We start from the raw sequence: 13,266 nt of genomic DNA, 5'->3' as shown, positions 1-13,266 counted from the left end.
CAATTATATATTTTGAGGGGAAGGTAATACTGTCCTACTAACAGACACACCTAGCTATAAAAGCTGTTAGAGCTCAAAGGAGGACAGGAAAAAGATATGAATAGTGAAAAACAGTTAAAATTCCCTTATCTGAGCAGAGCTTCATCAGGGTACATCTGACACTGGAAGTGACAAACGAGATCTAAGGAGTCCCCGGCAGGCATGGCATTATGGGAGAGGAGGCAGAGCTTGAAGATTCTGAGAATGCTGGCATAAGATCCGATTGGATCTGATTACCCAAAGGTTAAGGCAGATGAAAAACAAAACATCAGATCTACCATTTTGAATCAATGCCTGATATGTATTGTCTTTTATTTGCATACAACCCTATTTTTATGAAAACTGTGATATACCATTAAGGTCATACAGTACAGGAGTAAGGCAGAATCAGAAATCGGTTGGGAAATACAAGCGTCAGCTCTTGTTCTATGGTTCACAGTATTAAGCATACAAGGATATTAATAACAAGTTAATTACAGCAAATCATGAATAATCTTTAAACAAATACTTAAATGGAAGAGTACAGCACAAAAGGAAATGCAGTATGCTGAATGGGGCATGGCATAACTGGAAGTACCAATGCAGCAGTATGATCTCTGCAAGTACAAATAAAAACAGTCAAAACTTTATCCCAGAAAATATCTTATACAACACCAACACAAGTAAAAAGGATAACCTGTAGGCAGACGAAAAATAAGAAAATGATAATACTGTAGCATCTACAATGTGAATTTTTAGGTTCATAGGTAGGTACTAGGTTATTGGCTCTAGGGCCTATACAAGCCTAGCCAAAAAGGTACCCTGGCTTTTGCCACCCAAGAAAATTATTTTCCTGTGCCCCTGTCAAGCAGAACCACAGAAGTGATCCCCAGGGTGAATTTCCTATTACCCATCCAATCATCATGATTTTTCTTAAAGAGTGCTAATGACGAGCTCTGTTTGACATAGATAGGTAGTCTGTTCCAGAGTATGGGAAGTCTCTGGGACAAAAATCTATCCCTCCAACATGTTCTGTTTATTGTGGTGACAAGGTTTAGGTCCCTAGAGTGTGTAGTTCAGAGGGATTGGGATTTCTTTAAGTGGAGCATATCCAACAGCTCTGGGTTTGACATAGCTTTGTATGTTAGGCAGAGATCGCCTCTGAGTAGGCGATATGCGATAGAGTAAAGCTGGAGTTTTTTGAGTCGGTCTGCATAAGGCATCTGTTTGAGGCCAGTAATCCTCTTTGTGAGGTTTTTTGCAGCCTTTCCAGTTGTTGTAAATGTCTTGTGAGGTACATACCAAAAGGGGCGTTGTACTCTATAATGGGTCTAATGAGTGATGAGTAGAGGGGAACAATGACCTCTTTTTTCTGGATGAGAAACCTTTTGTGATGAGGTGTGCCAAGTAGAAGGATTTCCTGACCACTGTGGCAATGTGATTATCAAAGGAGAGACTACTGTCCACCTGTGTCCCAAGGTCTCTTATCACACTTTCAGTGTTAAGTAGACTACCGCCTATGTGGTAGTTCATGGGTACAGAATTTTTACCAAAGGGGATGACAATGCACTTTTTGGCACTGAGCTTGAGGCCATGGCTTTGACACCAGGCATCTGTCTCAGTGAGGCCCTTTTGTAGGATGTCCACATCGTTAGGAGTTTCGATTATGACTCCTAGTTTGCAGTCATCTGTGGATATAGTTAGCCTAAGACCTTCTGTGTTAGCCTGTACTTCAGAGAAGTAGATACCAAACAGGAGAGGACCCGGGACTGAACCATGCAGTACTTCACTTGTCACTGGTCTGAAGTCTGATTTGGAGTCTGCTACTTTCACAGTGTGGGTTCTGTCAGTAAGCCAGCTGGCAATCCATCTTGTGACACAGGGATTTATACCTAGTTTAGTGAGTTTATCTATAATTCCAGAGTGGGGGATGGTGTTGAACTCCTTGGCGAGATCTAGATAGGCTGTGTGAACCACCTTACCCTCATCTATGGCTTTGGTGACTACTTCAGAGAAGTCTATCAGGTTTAGGAGACATGATCTGCCTTTTACAAACCCGAACTGTGTGGGGTCCAGCATTTGGAGATATCCAATGTCTTTGTTTATGAGTTCCATGATGATACGTTCCATGGCCTTGCAGACCAGGCTCGTCAGGCTAATGGGGTGGTAGTTCCCGGGGTCTGTTGTGGCCCCCCCTTTGTGGAGTGTTATAACTATCGCGGTGCACCATTCAATGGGCACAAAGCCTGAGGTGAGGCTATGACTGAACATGGTACTTAGGTGGGGTGTCAGTTCATTCTGTATTTCATGTAGAAGACAGCCTGGGATGTTGTCAGGTCCCATGGATGCTGTGTTCTTGGCTTTGGAGAGTGAGGTTTTTACCTGTGCAGCTGTGATTACAGGAACTTTGCATTCTTCCGGTATAAAGATGGGCCCTTTAGGGGGTGAGGGGGGGGGGTAAAGTTAGCACTGAACCTATCTGCCAGGATGTTGGCAATATCAGTTGGTTCTGTATATTTAGTGTCATTGTGCTGTAACTCAGAGCAGATCTGAGTGTTGCCATTGAGATTCTTGACATAGCTATAGAATGCTTTGTGGTTGTCTTTAAAATCAGCGGCAATTTTGTTTTCATAACTAGCTTTGGAGGATTTTATGAGGGATCTCGGCTTCTTACTGAGGCTGACCAGGGAGTTCCTCCAATCATGGGATTTTACTCTTTTTTGCAACAGTTTCTTTCTTCTGTTGTAGAGTTTGTTTATGGCAGAAAACCACCAGATTGGCTTCCTTTTTTTGGAGGATAGCATCTTGGTTATGTTAGGGATGGCATGATCCATGCACTCGTGTAAGTGCATATAAAGTGCATTTGTGTAGGATTCAGCATCCGTACTTCTATTGTCCATCTGCACGGGTGTCGTGAAGTTTGCCACTTCTGTCTTAAGAAGCGTGAAGTTGGCTTTGGAGAAATTTTTTACGGTTGTTTTCCTAATGGGGGGTGGGAGCGGGATGTGGATGTCTAGGGTGATTAGCTTGTGGTCGGATCTGATCAACGAGGAGCTGACCTCTGGTGTGGAATACCGGTTGCCCATGTTGGTGATGACCAGGTCTAGGATATTGTGCCCCTGGTAGGGGTGTGGATAAGTTGATCCAAGGCATTGGAATTGATGATTTCCAGAAAACGTTGAGCAAAACAGCTGATACATGAGTAGATTTCCCAGTTAATGGTAGGGCAGTTGAAATCACCCATTATTACAGTATTGGGTTGTACCCTAATATTTTCCAGTGTATCAAGAAAAGAGGAGCGGGAATCCTGAGGCATGGTGGGGGGTCTGTAGCAAGCTACAATCTGGATTGCGGTTTTGCCCAGAGTTAGTTGAACTTGGATAATCTCGGATGCATTATGCTGAGCAACTAGCCTAGAGGTGTGGATATCCTTAATGAATATGGACACGCCTCCACCTTTAGTGTTTCGGTCTGGGTTTGGTGTTCGAAAGCTGTGGTATAAATTATAGCCTGGTAATGCAGGGGTGCTCTCTGGAGCTTTGAACCAGGTCTCTCTTTTACTGAAATCTTACCTATAAACTGAAAATGTAAAAAATTTGAGGAGGATGGGTTATCATTATAGCTTTATAATGGATAAAGACACCACAAGTAAAACTTGAACAGACACCTGATAAAAAAGTTTAGCAGTCCTAAAATAAAGCTTTAACAATTAGCTAAGAGACACAATCAGAAACATTTCAAGCAAAGATTTAATAAATTAAAACTCCCACAGCTGTGATTATCCAAAATATAAACTGCTGAATGCATTTATTAACAACTCAAATATATCTGACATCTCACTGTAGGTAAAATCAACATACCCGACTGACTTCCTTTGAATACTGCTTGCACAATGCATCTATACTTGTAAAAAGGGCCCGTATATCTGGATTCATCTGCTTCTAATAAATGAATACATAAGGAAAATATTAGGTATGGACTAGGTAGAAAAATTTTAAAAAATATCACTTTTTTACAATGAAAAAAAAACCCCGAGGTTATGCACTTACCATAACAAAAGATCATCATGACGCATGTGGGGATTACTGATCTATTAATATTTATCTCACTAAAAATCCTTCCAGTTTTCTTTCTCTGACCATACAAATTTCTCAAAAATTAGTTTGATATTTGATTCTCATGAAGAAGTGGTAATTAGATGCAGTAGGCTTGATTAGTATAGTAACGTTTTTTAGAGAATGGGCTTACTGTACATCAGCACCCTGATTGGAGAACGAATGTTCTCCAGCAGGATGCACAAGTAATACCCAGTGAAAAACGAGTCTGCTGCTTCACAGCAGCATATCAAGCCATCATAGAGCTTGGACAGAGAAAAACGTCCACCATTATTTTACGTTTGCTAAGCACCACTTCCGCTGTTTAGTGAGTATAAAATATATTAAAAAGAAAAACAAAAGTGTGCGTGTGTTTATGTCTGTGTGTGTCAGTGTATGCGTGCATGTGAGCGAATGCGAGAACAATCGAGCAGTTATTTTAGACTTGCTAAGCAGCACTTTTGCTGTTTAGCTAATGTAAAATATAAATATAAATGAAAAAAGTGTATGTGTATGTTTCTTTTTTGTGTTTATGTGTCTCTCTGTGCGTGTGAACGTGTGCATGAAAGCGAGATGTGTGTGAGTGAGAGTGTGAAGACTGAGAACAATCCAACACCGGCAGAAGCAGCATTCAAGAGGTTTACATACCTCTCTTATCTTATACTAGTTCAATGAATAAAACATAAAATTAAGGGGGAGCAAAGGCTCAAAACAGGAATGTACTCCTGTTTAAAAAAACAAACAAACAAACAAATTGGCTACAATAATACCACTTGTGTTAGGATGCATTTTTTGAAGGACAAGGGTGTGTGATGGAGGTGGTGTCTGTGTGGCAGCGGCAGAGACAGTGAGATTGATGGAACATTGGCAGCAGATAAGAGGTTTACGCACGTCCCCAGCTTTTAGCTCAAGAAATGTGGTTAAAGCCTGAAATAAAGGGGGAACAAAGGCTCCAAAATATGAATAGATTTTAAATAAAAAATAAATAAATAAATAAAAAGTAAGTTGTATAAAGGGAATTGTGTTAACATGAATTCTTCTGAAGGAAATAAAGTCTGAAAGTAAATATATGTCATTATTTAGTGACTTCAATCCCCAAATGACTGGCAAGAAAAAGAAGTTATGTACTCACCATAACGTTCCATGTTGGTAGTCCATCTCACCCTTCATTTTTACATATGGGTTCGGAGCCGATCCTTGGCTCCGACTCGGCCGATTTACAAGCTCGAAGACTTCTGGTTGGCTCGTGGCTAAGCGGGTATCCCATGGTGCACCAGTGCAATCCCCAAATCTTGTTTGCTGCTCGCTAGAAACAGAAAAACCCCTAACCAACAAACCAATACTAATGGGTCACCAACCAAGAGAATCAAATTATTACCTCCAGATCTTCCAGGATGGGGGCAGGAGGGAGGGTTGGTAAAAATGAAGGGTGAGACGGACTACCAACATGGAACGTTATGGTGAGTACATAACTTCTTTATGTTAGGTAGTCCAATCTCACCTTCATTTTTACATATGGGACAGCGTCCCTAGCGCCTTATTCTTGGGTGGCTCATTGGAAAATACTCCTGAGCACCGTGGAGCCAAAGGATGCTCTACCCCTGGATGCCAAATCCAACTTATAATGAATAATAAAGGTGTGAGGGGTAGCCCACGTAGCTGCTGCACAGATATGATCAAGTGGTACCCTGGCTTGAAAGGCTGTAGAGGTAGACAGAGACCTGGTAGAGTGAGCCTTGATCCTGTGGGGTAAAGGTCTGCCCTCCAAATTGTAGATGAAGGCTATGAAACTAGAAATCCAATTAGACAATGTCACCTTAGAAACTGGTAAGTCCAATCTGGAGTTGGAAAAGGAAATGAATAACTGGTCCGACTTCCGAAATTCTTTGGTCCGTTGCAAATAAAAACGTAGCTGTCTATGAACATCCAGCTGGTGGAAATGATATTCAGCTGCATTACAGTGATTGGGAAAGAAAACTGGAAGCTCACTGGACTGATTTAAGGTAGCAGTAGAACAAACTTTGGGAACAAATGAGGGACTGGTACGTAAAGATACCCTGTCTTTATGAAAGATTAAATAAGGTGGCTTAACAGACAGGGCTTGTAGCTCAGATACACGTCTGGCTGACGTAATAGTTACTAAAAACACAGTCTTCCAAGACAAATATTTTAAGGAAGATGAGTGAGAAGGTTCAAAGGAAGGGGATGTCAATTTGGACAACACAAAATTTAAATCCCAAGAAGCCACAGGTTCTTGTAATGGTGGTCTCAGTAAAGTGGCTCCTCTCAAAAAAGTCTTGCATAGCTTATGAGTCATAAGGTTGGCATTTGGGGACCCTAAATAAAAATGAGAGATTGCCGCCAACTGTACTTTGACGGTGGCTCTGGCAGATCCCTGTTGAAAAAGCTACGAAAGGAATTCCAGAATCACAGGAATGGGAGCAATGTAAGGATCCACATTCATTTTCTGTGCCCAAATAAAAACCTTTTCCATTTACTGACATACAGTCTCCTGGTTGAGGGTTTATGCGAGGATAAGAGAATATGTGATACTGATAAAGAAACATCATGAAGCCTGACTAGAGATGGAGCTGGAGCAGCCATGCTGTCAATTTGAGGGTGTGGAGAGTGGGATGTAGCGAACCCGACATGTGGGTCAATAGATCTGGAACTGGGTCCAGAATCCAAGGATCATTCAGGAGAAGAGGCTCGAGGAAGAGAAATCAGACCTTACGAGGCCAGTAAGGAGCAATGAGGATCAACTTGCTTCCCAGCCGATTGGCTTTCTGAATCACTTTAGGAATAAGAGGGAATGGAGGAAAGGCATATAGAAGTCCCATGGGCCAATCATGGACCAGAGCATCTCTGGGTGTTTCCCCCGGAGGGGGAATTAGTGAAAAATAGCTGCTGCATTTGGCATTGACTGGGCTGGCAAAAAGGTTGCAGCAAGGCTGTCCCCATCTCTGGAAAATCTGCACTATTTCCCGTTTCAGAGACCACTCATGAGGCAGCAAGATTGCCCGGCTTAGCTTGTCGGCTATCACGTTGGTTGTCCCCAGAATGTGCTTTGCCACCAGAAACCACAGGGAAGAAATCGCCCATTCCCAAACTCGCATGGCCTCTCAACAGAGTGGGTAAGATCTGGTACCGCCCTGTTTGTTGATATACCACACAACCGACATGCTGTCCGATTGTATCACAATCGTCCCTGGAGGAAGAAGGTCCTGAAAGCTTGCAACGCCAGAATCACCGCCCTCATCTCCAGAACATTGATATGCAGATGAGCCTCGTATTCTTGCCATGTGCCGTGGACAGTCCTGCCAAGATAATGTCCCCCCCCACCCCACCTGGGAGGCGTCCGTGGTCACAGTGGCAACGGGTTGGGCAGGAACAAAGGGAGCTCAAGTGAACAAGTGGTTGGGGGCTATCCACCAATGAAGGTCATTTTTGCATGATTACATCAGCAGGATAGGGTGACTCAGCTGTAGATATTGGAATGACCACTGGGAAAACAGAAGCCAGTGGAGGATTCCCATGTGCAACCTAGCTAAAGGTATTAACAGAATGGTTGAGACCATCATACCCAGAAGTTGCTTTGACGTTCCGAAGTGGAATAAGACACTGTACTTGTGAGATGAGGTTTTGTGCTCTTTTGACGGGGAGACAAACTGTCATATCCACTGTGTCTACCTCTGTCCCTATAAAAATCACAGATTGCGAGGGCAGTAATGCAGATCTTTCCCAGTTTATGGAGATCCCTAGTTGAACACAAAGTTGAATGGTGGCATCCCTGTTTTGGATGAGTAAATGCCTGGTGGGGGCGGTCAGGAGCCAGTTGTCCAAATACAGAAACACCTGGAATCCCTGACGTCTCAAGTGAGCTGTCACTACTGCCATGCATTTGGTGAACACCCTGGGGGTTGTGGTGAGACCGAAGGGCAGAGCACGAAACTGATGATGACCGGCTCCCAGCCGAAAGTGCAGATATCTCCTTGACGCCTTGTCCATTTTTATATGGTAGTAGGCGTCATGGAGATCCAAAGAGCACATCCAATAGTCTTTCCCTAACAACGGGAGTATCGACTGCAGTGTGACCATCTGAAACTTGTCCTTCTTTATGGATTCGTTTAATCTGCTGAAGTCCAAAATTGGCCTTCAGTCTCCAGTTCATTTTGGGACTAAAAAGAACCTGGAGTAAGTTCCGGATCCTGTCTGGTCTACTGGTACTGGCTGGATGACTCTTTTTAAGAGCAACTTGTTATCTCCACAGCTGCCTGATCCCTGTGATTGGGTGGAACATCTGGGATCTTTTTGAGAACAAACGGTGGAAGGGAAAAGGGTATGATATAGCCTCTGGTAACAACTCTTTATACCCACTTGTCTTGGGTGATAATTAGCCAGGCTTCTGAATACAAAGAGATGCGACCTCCGACTGGCCCCAGAGAAACACAGTCGGGCCCCACATCAGAAGCACTGATAAGGTCGCCCTCGAAAGGAATCACGGCCTTGCTTGTACTGCAGACTGCCCCTGCTTCTAGGGCGACATCTACCATTTCCTCCTCCTCTGCCTCTGAAGGGGGAATCACTCTGTGTGTCCGGAAAGACCCTCTAGGACTTTTTGAACCACATTTTACCTCTCCTTTGACCTTTTGGGTATGGCCGAGAGGGAACGGTAAAACGAACTCCCATGGCAGAGAGAGTCTTTCCTTCCTGCTCACACCGAGCGAGTGTTTCTTTCACCTTGGGACCAAACATAAAGGAACCATCAAACGAGGCGTTGAAGAAGGTGGACTTGAATGGCTCTGCAAAATTACACAGGCGCATCCAGGAGTGGCGCCTAAGGGCAACTTCTGATCCCGCTGCTCTGCTCACTCCATCAGCCGCATGGGAGAGAGGCCGCATGGAGGAGTTAACTACAGACTTTAGAGTGGACAACTGAGCAGAGATCCTATCAGGGACTCCCTCAGGACAAGGACCCTATATGGAATCTCCTAACTCCTTGAGGAGATCTCTCTGCAACCTCGTGAAGTGAGTAAGATAGTTCAGAGATCAGAGTGTAAATGCCGATGAACTAAATACACGCTTCCCAAATCTGTCCATCTGTCGAGACTCCTTGTTTGGCGGAAGAACAGAGGAAGAAGCCTCCGCTAACTCTTTCTTCGTGGCCGCCACCACCACCATGGTATCTATGGGAATGCCCTTAGACAAGAACTCCTTTTCAAGAGGGGCAGACAGGAACTTATTTGGTCTCCTGGGACCTGGCTCCATGGCATCGGGAGTATCCCACACCTTCCAACTAACCAGATCCATTAGGTCGTCGAAAGGTGGAGACACCCAAAAGGCAGAAGGTTGAGATCCGAAAGCCTTCAGGTACACCAACTCCTCATCAGAAGGGTTGACAGTGGGCCAGTTGCACCTCTGTTTAAGGATCTCCAGGATGTCCACAAAGGAGACATCATCAGAGGATGACTTGGGGGCCCCTTCTGACTCCTTGAGGTCAGTGTCCAATGTCAGAGACTCATTCTGGGAGTCAATATGCTTCCTCTTGCATACCCTCTTCCGAGGGGACTCCTCGAAGGGACCTTCTGGAAGGCCTCGGAAGAGTGGGGACCACCAGCCGTGGCTCCTGAAGCTGCGGGTCTCTGCTGTCTACAGAGATAATAGGTACTGAGACTGAAGTGGGTGCCCTGGGGGGAAGAGTGCTTGTACCACTGGCAGCGGCTGTAGATTGAGACAGCACGCTCTTCATCACCTCAAAAGCCGACCTCTCCGGCTCCGAAGACCACCCCCACTCGGAAGAGACCAAGGTTGGTGCCGGAGCCAGAGCAATCGGCTCCGAGATAGATGCAGGGTCCGAGCTCACCCTGGCGGAAGCACACGAGAGGAAGGCTCTGAACGGAAGAAGATCGATTCAAACCCTCCCCATCGGCACCGACAGAAGAGCTTCAGTCACCGGACATGACGGTCGGAGCCGAGCATGTTGGAGCCGAACTTGGCTCCAATGCAGCAGCAAGGGGAGCTGGAATAAGAAGTTATGTACCTACCATAACGTTCCATGTTAGTTGTCTTCATCTCACCTTCTTTCTTTCTGTTTGGGATCAGAGCCGATCCTCGGCTCCGACTTGGCCATCTTCAATAGCTCGAGAGCTCGAGGCTACCCCTTATCCCATGATGCCTAGCGACAGCTACCCAGATCTCGTTTTAAATAGCTAATCCCAGACATAATATGAGAGAAACCAGTTATCAAAAAACTGGTTGTTCCATGCATCCTAAAATCTAGAATAGGTTAGGAAGACCTAGCCAGGAGAATAACAATAAAGAATACTCAGCCAGTGAAAAAGGATTCCTCTAGATCCACTAGGACGGGGGGAACGGAGGGAGGGATGCAAGAAAGAAGGCGAGATTAAGACAACTAACATGGAACGTTATGGTAGGTACATAATTTCTTAATGTTAAGTTGGCTATCTCGCCTTCATTCTTGCTGTTTGGGACAGCATCCCTAGCACCTAACATTCTGGGTGGCTCAGTGGAACAGACTCTTCAGAACAGTGGAACCAAAGTCAGCTCTGCTCCAGGAGACCATATCCACCTTGTAATGAGAAATAAAGATATGAGGGTTTGCCCACGTGGCAGCTGCACAGATGGAATCCATGGGCAACCTAGACTGAAAAGCTACGGAGGTGGCTAATGCCCTAGTAGAATGACCTTTCGGTTTAGTTGGTAACTCTTTATTCCGTAACTGGTAAATAAATGTAATAGTGTGGGACAACCATCTGGATAAGGTCACCTTGGAAACTGGGAGACCTTGTTTGTTTAAGGCATAAGAAAGGAATAATTGGTCTGACTTTCTTATTTCTTTAGTTCTATGTAGGTAAAAACGCAATTGCCTGTGAAAGTCCAATTGGTGAAGCTTGTACTCTGCCTTGTTGCTATGATTGGGGAAGAACACAGGGAGATCTATAGATTGATTTAAATTATTTTCTGAGCAGACTTTAGGAAGAAACGAAGGATTAGTCCTCAGAGAAACTCTGTCCTTGTGAAACACCAGGTAAGGAGGACGAACACATAGTGCTTGAAGTTCTGAGAAACACTTAGATGAAGTGATAGCAACCAGAAACAGTGTCTTCCAAGACAGAAACTTGATGGAGCAGGATGCTGCCGGTTTAAATGGAGGCAGAATTAAGGAAGTTAGGACTAAATTAAGGTCCCACGAAGGAGGGGGATCTCTCACTGGAGGTCTAAGAAGAGCTGTTCCTCTCAAAAAAGCTTTACAGAGCTTATGAGACATGATGTTAGAATTTTGAAAACCGATATGAAAATTAGAAATGGCCGCTAATTGTACCCTAATCATAGCGGAAGCGGCCCCGGAGTGAAAAAGTTGGGCTAGAAATTCAAGTATTTCGTGGACTGGGGCTGAGAAGTGATCCACATTCCTAGACTCTGCCCAATAAGAAAAACGTTTCCATTTGCTAGCATAAGTTTTTCTCGTTGTAGACTTATGTGAGGAAACGACAATCTCACGGACTGCTGGGGAAATGCTGGGAAACCTGGCTAAGGTTGGAAGTGGAACAACCAAGCTGTGAGTTGGAGAGTTTGGAGGGATTGATGCAACCCATCTGATTGATGAATCAGGAGATCTGGAATCAGGTCCAGAGTCCAGGGCTGATCGAGAAGGTAGGGGTGCAGGAATGGGAACCATATCTGTCGAGGCCAGTAGGGGGCAATGAGGATCATTTTGCAACCCAACAATTTTGCTTTCTGTTTGAGTTTCGGTATCAGGGGAAATGGAGGAAAGGCATAAAGAAGTCCCTGAGGCCAATCGTGGACTAAAGCGTCTCTGGGTATGTGACCTGGAAGCGGAAGAAAGGAGAAGTAGTTGCTGCATTTGCTGTTGAAAAGGTGGCAAAAAGATCACAGCAAGGCTGTCCCCATTTGCGGAAGATAAGATCCGCAACTTTCTGATTCAGAGACCACTCGTGTGGCATGAGGATGGCTCTGCTGAGCCTGTCCGCTATAATGTTGGATCTACCAGGGATGAGCATCGCAATCAGAAAACGTTGGGAGAAAATTGCCCACTGCCACAGTCTGAGTGCTTCTCGACACAGGGGGTAGGATCTGGTTCCGCTCTGCTTGTTGATGTACCACACCACTGACATGTTGTCTGTTTGAATTGCAATGGTCCCGGAAGGAAGAGAGTCTTGAAGGGCTTGCAACGCTAGGAGCACGGCTCTCATTTCTAGGACATTTATGTGCAGATGGTACTCGTAAGGTTGCCAAGTGCCTTGGACTGTCCTGCCCAGATAATGCCCCCCCAACCCTATGAGGGAGGTGTCTGGAGTCACTGTGCCTACCGTAGGGGGCTGTATGAAAGGTCTGCCCTGAGTCACTAGTGGGGAGACCATCTACCAAGAAAGGTGCCTTTTGCATGCCTCCATAATCAGGATCATGTGAGACATGGGTAGCTCCTGGAAAGACCACTACATGAAAAGAAGCCACTGAAGAATTCTCATGTGGAAACGTGCTAATGGAAGTAGAAGAATGGCAGCTGCCATGGAGCCCAGAGTTTGAAGGACATATCTGACTTGGATCCTTTAGCTCTGCATTAGGATTTGCACTTGTTGACGAATTGTGGACACTCTTTCCAGTGGGAACCTTGCGAACATTTCCCTTGTGTTTAATTCTGCTCCTTTGTAAGTGATAGACTGACAGGGCAACAAGGCAGATTTTTTGAAATTTATTGTAATACCTAGCTGGGTGCAAGATGTGATTGTATAATCCCGCGCTTGTAGGAGTTGATGCCTGGTGGTAGCAGTGAGGAGCCAGTCATCTAGATATGGAAACACCTGGAATCCTTGACGTCTCAGGTGAGCCGTGACCACTGCCATACATTTGGTGAACACCCTGGGGGCTGTGGTGAGACCAAAGGGCAGAGCTCTGAACTGGTAATGACTGGCCCCCACCCAAAAGCAAAGAAATCTCCTGGAGCATCTGTCCATCTTGATATGATAGTACGCATCCTGAAGATCTATCGAGCACATCCAATTGTCCTGACCCAGGAAGGGTAGAATGGACTGTAGAGTGACCATCCAAAACTTTGTTCTTTGTACAGACTTGTTTAGTCTGCTGAGATCCAGAATCGGTCTCCAGTCCCCTG

At 44.9% G+C, this 13,266-nt stretch overlaps 1 protein-coding gene across 1 annotated transcript in view; it reads right to left on the bottom strand.

Moving 5' to 3' along the window:
• The window catches only part of RNF212 (ring finger protein 212), a 575,632-nt gene that overhangs the window by 503,531 nt on the left and 58,835 nt on the right, over positions 1–13,266 (bottom strand). The window contains exon 2 of the mRNA XM_044063463.1: positions 3,879–3,959. Coding sequence (XP_043919398.1) covers positions 3,879–3,959 — 81 coding nt within the window. The remainder of the gene's footprint in view (positions 1–3,878; positions 3,960–13,266) is intronic.

Source organism: Protopterus annectens, chromosome 2.part1 (genome assembly GCF_019279795.1).
Source record: "Protopterus annectens isolate FY-2018-M chromosome 2.part1, PAN1.0, whole genome shotgun sequence".
Taxonomy (NCBI): Eukaryota; Metazoa; Chordata; order Ceratodontiformes; family Protopteridae; genus Protopterus; species Protopterus annectens.
This window is presented reverse-complemented; position numbering and strand designations above follow the sequence as displayed.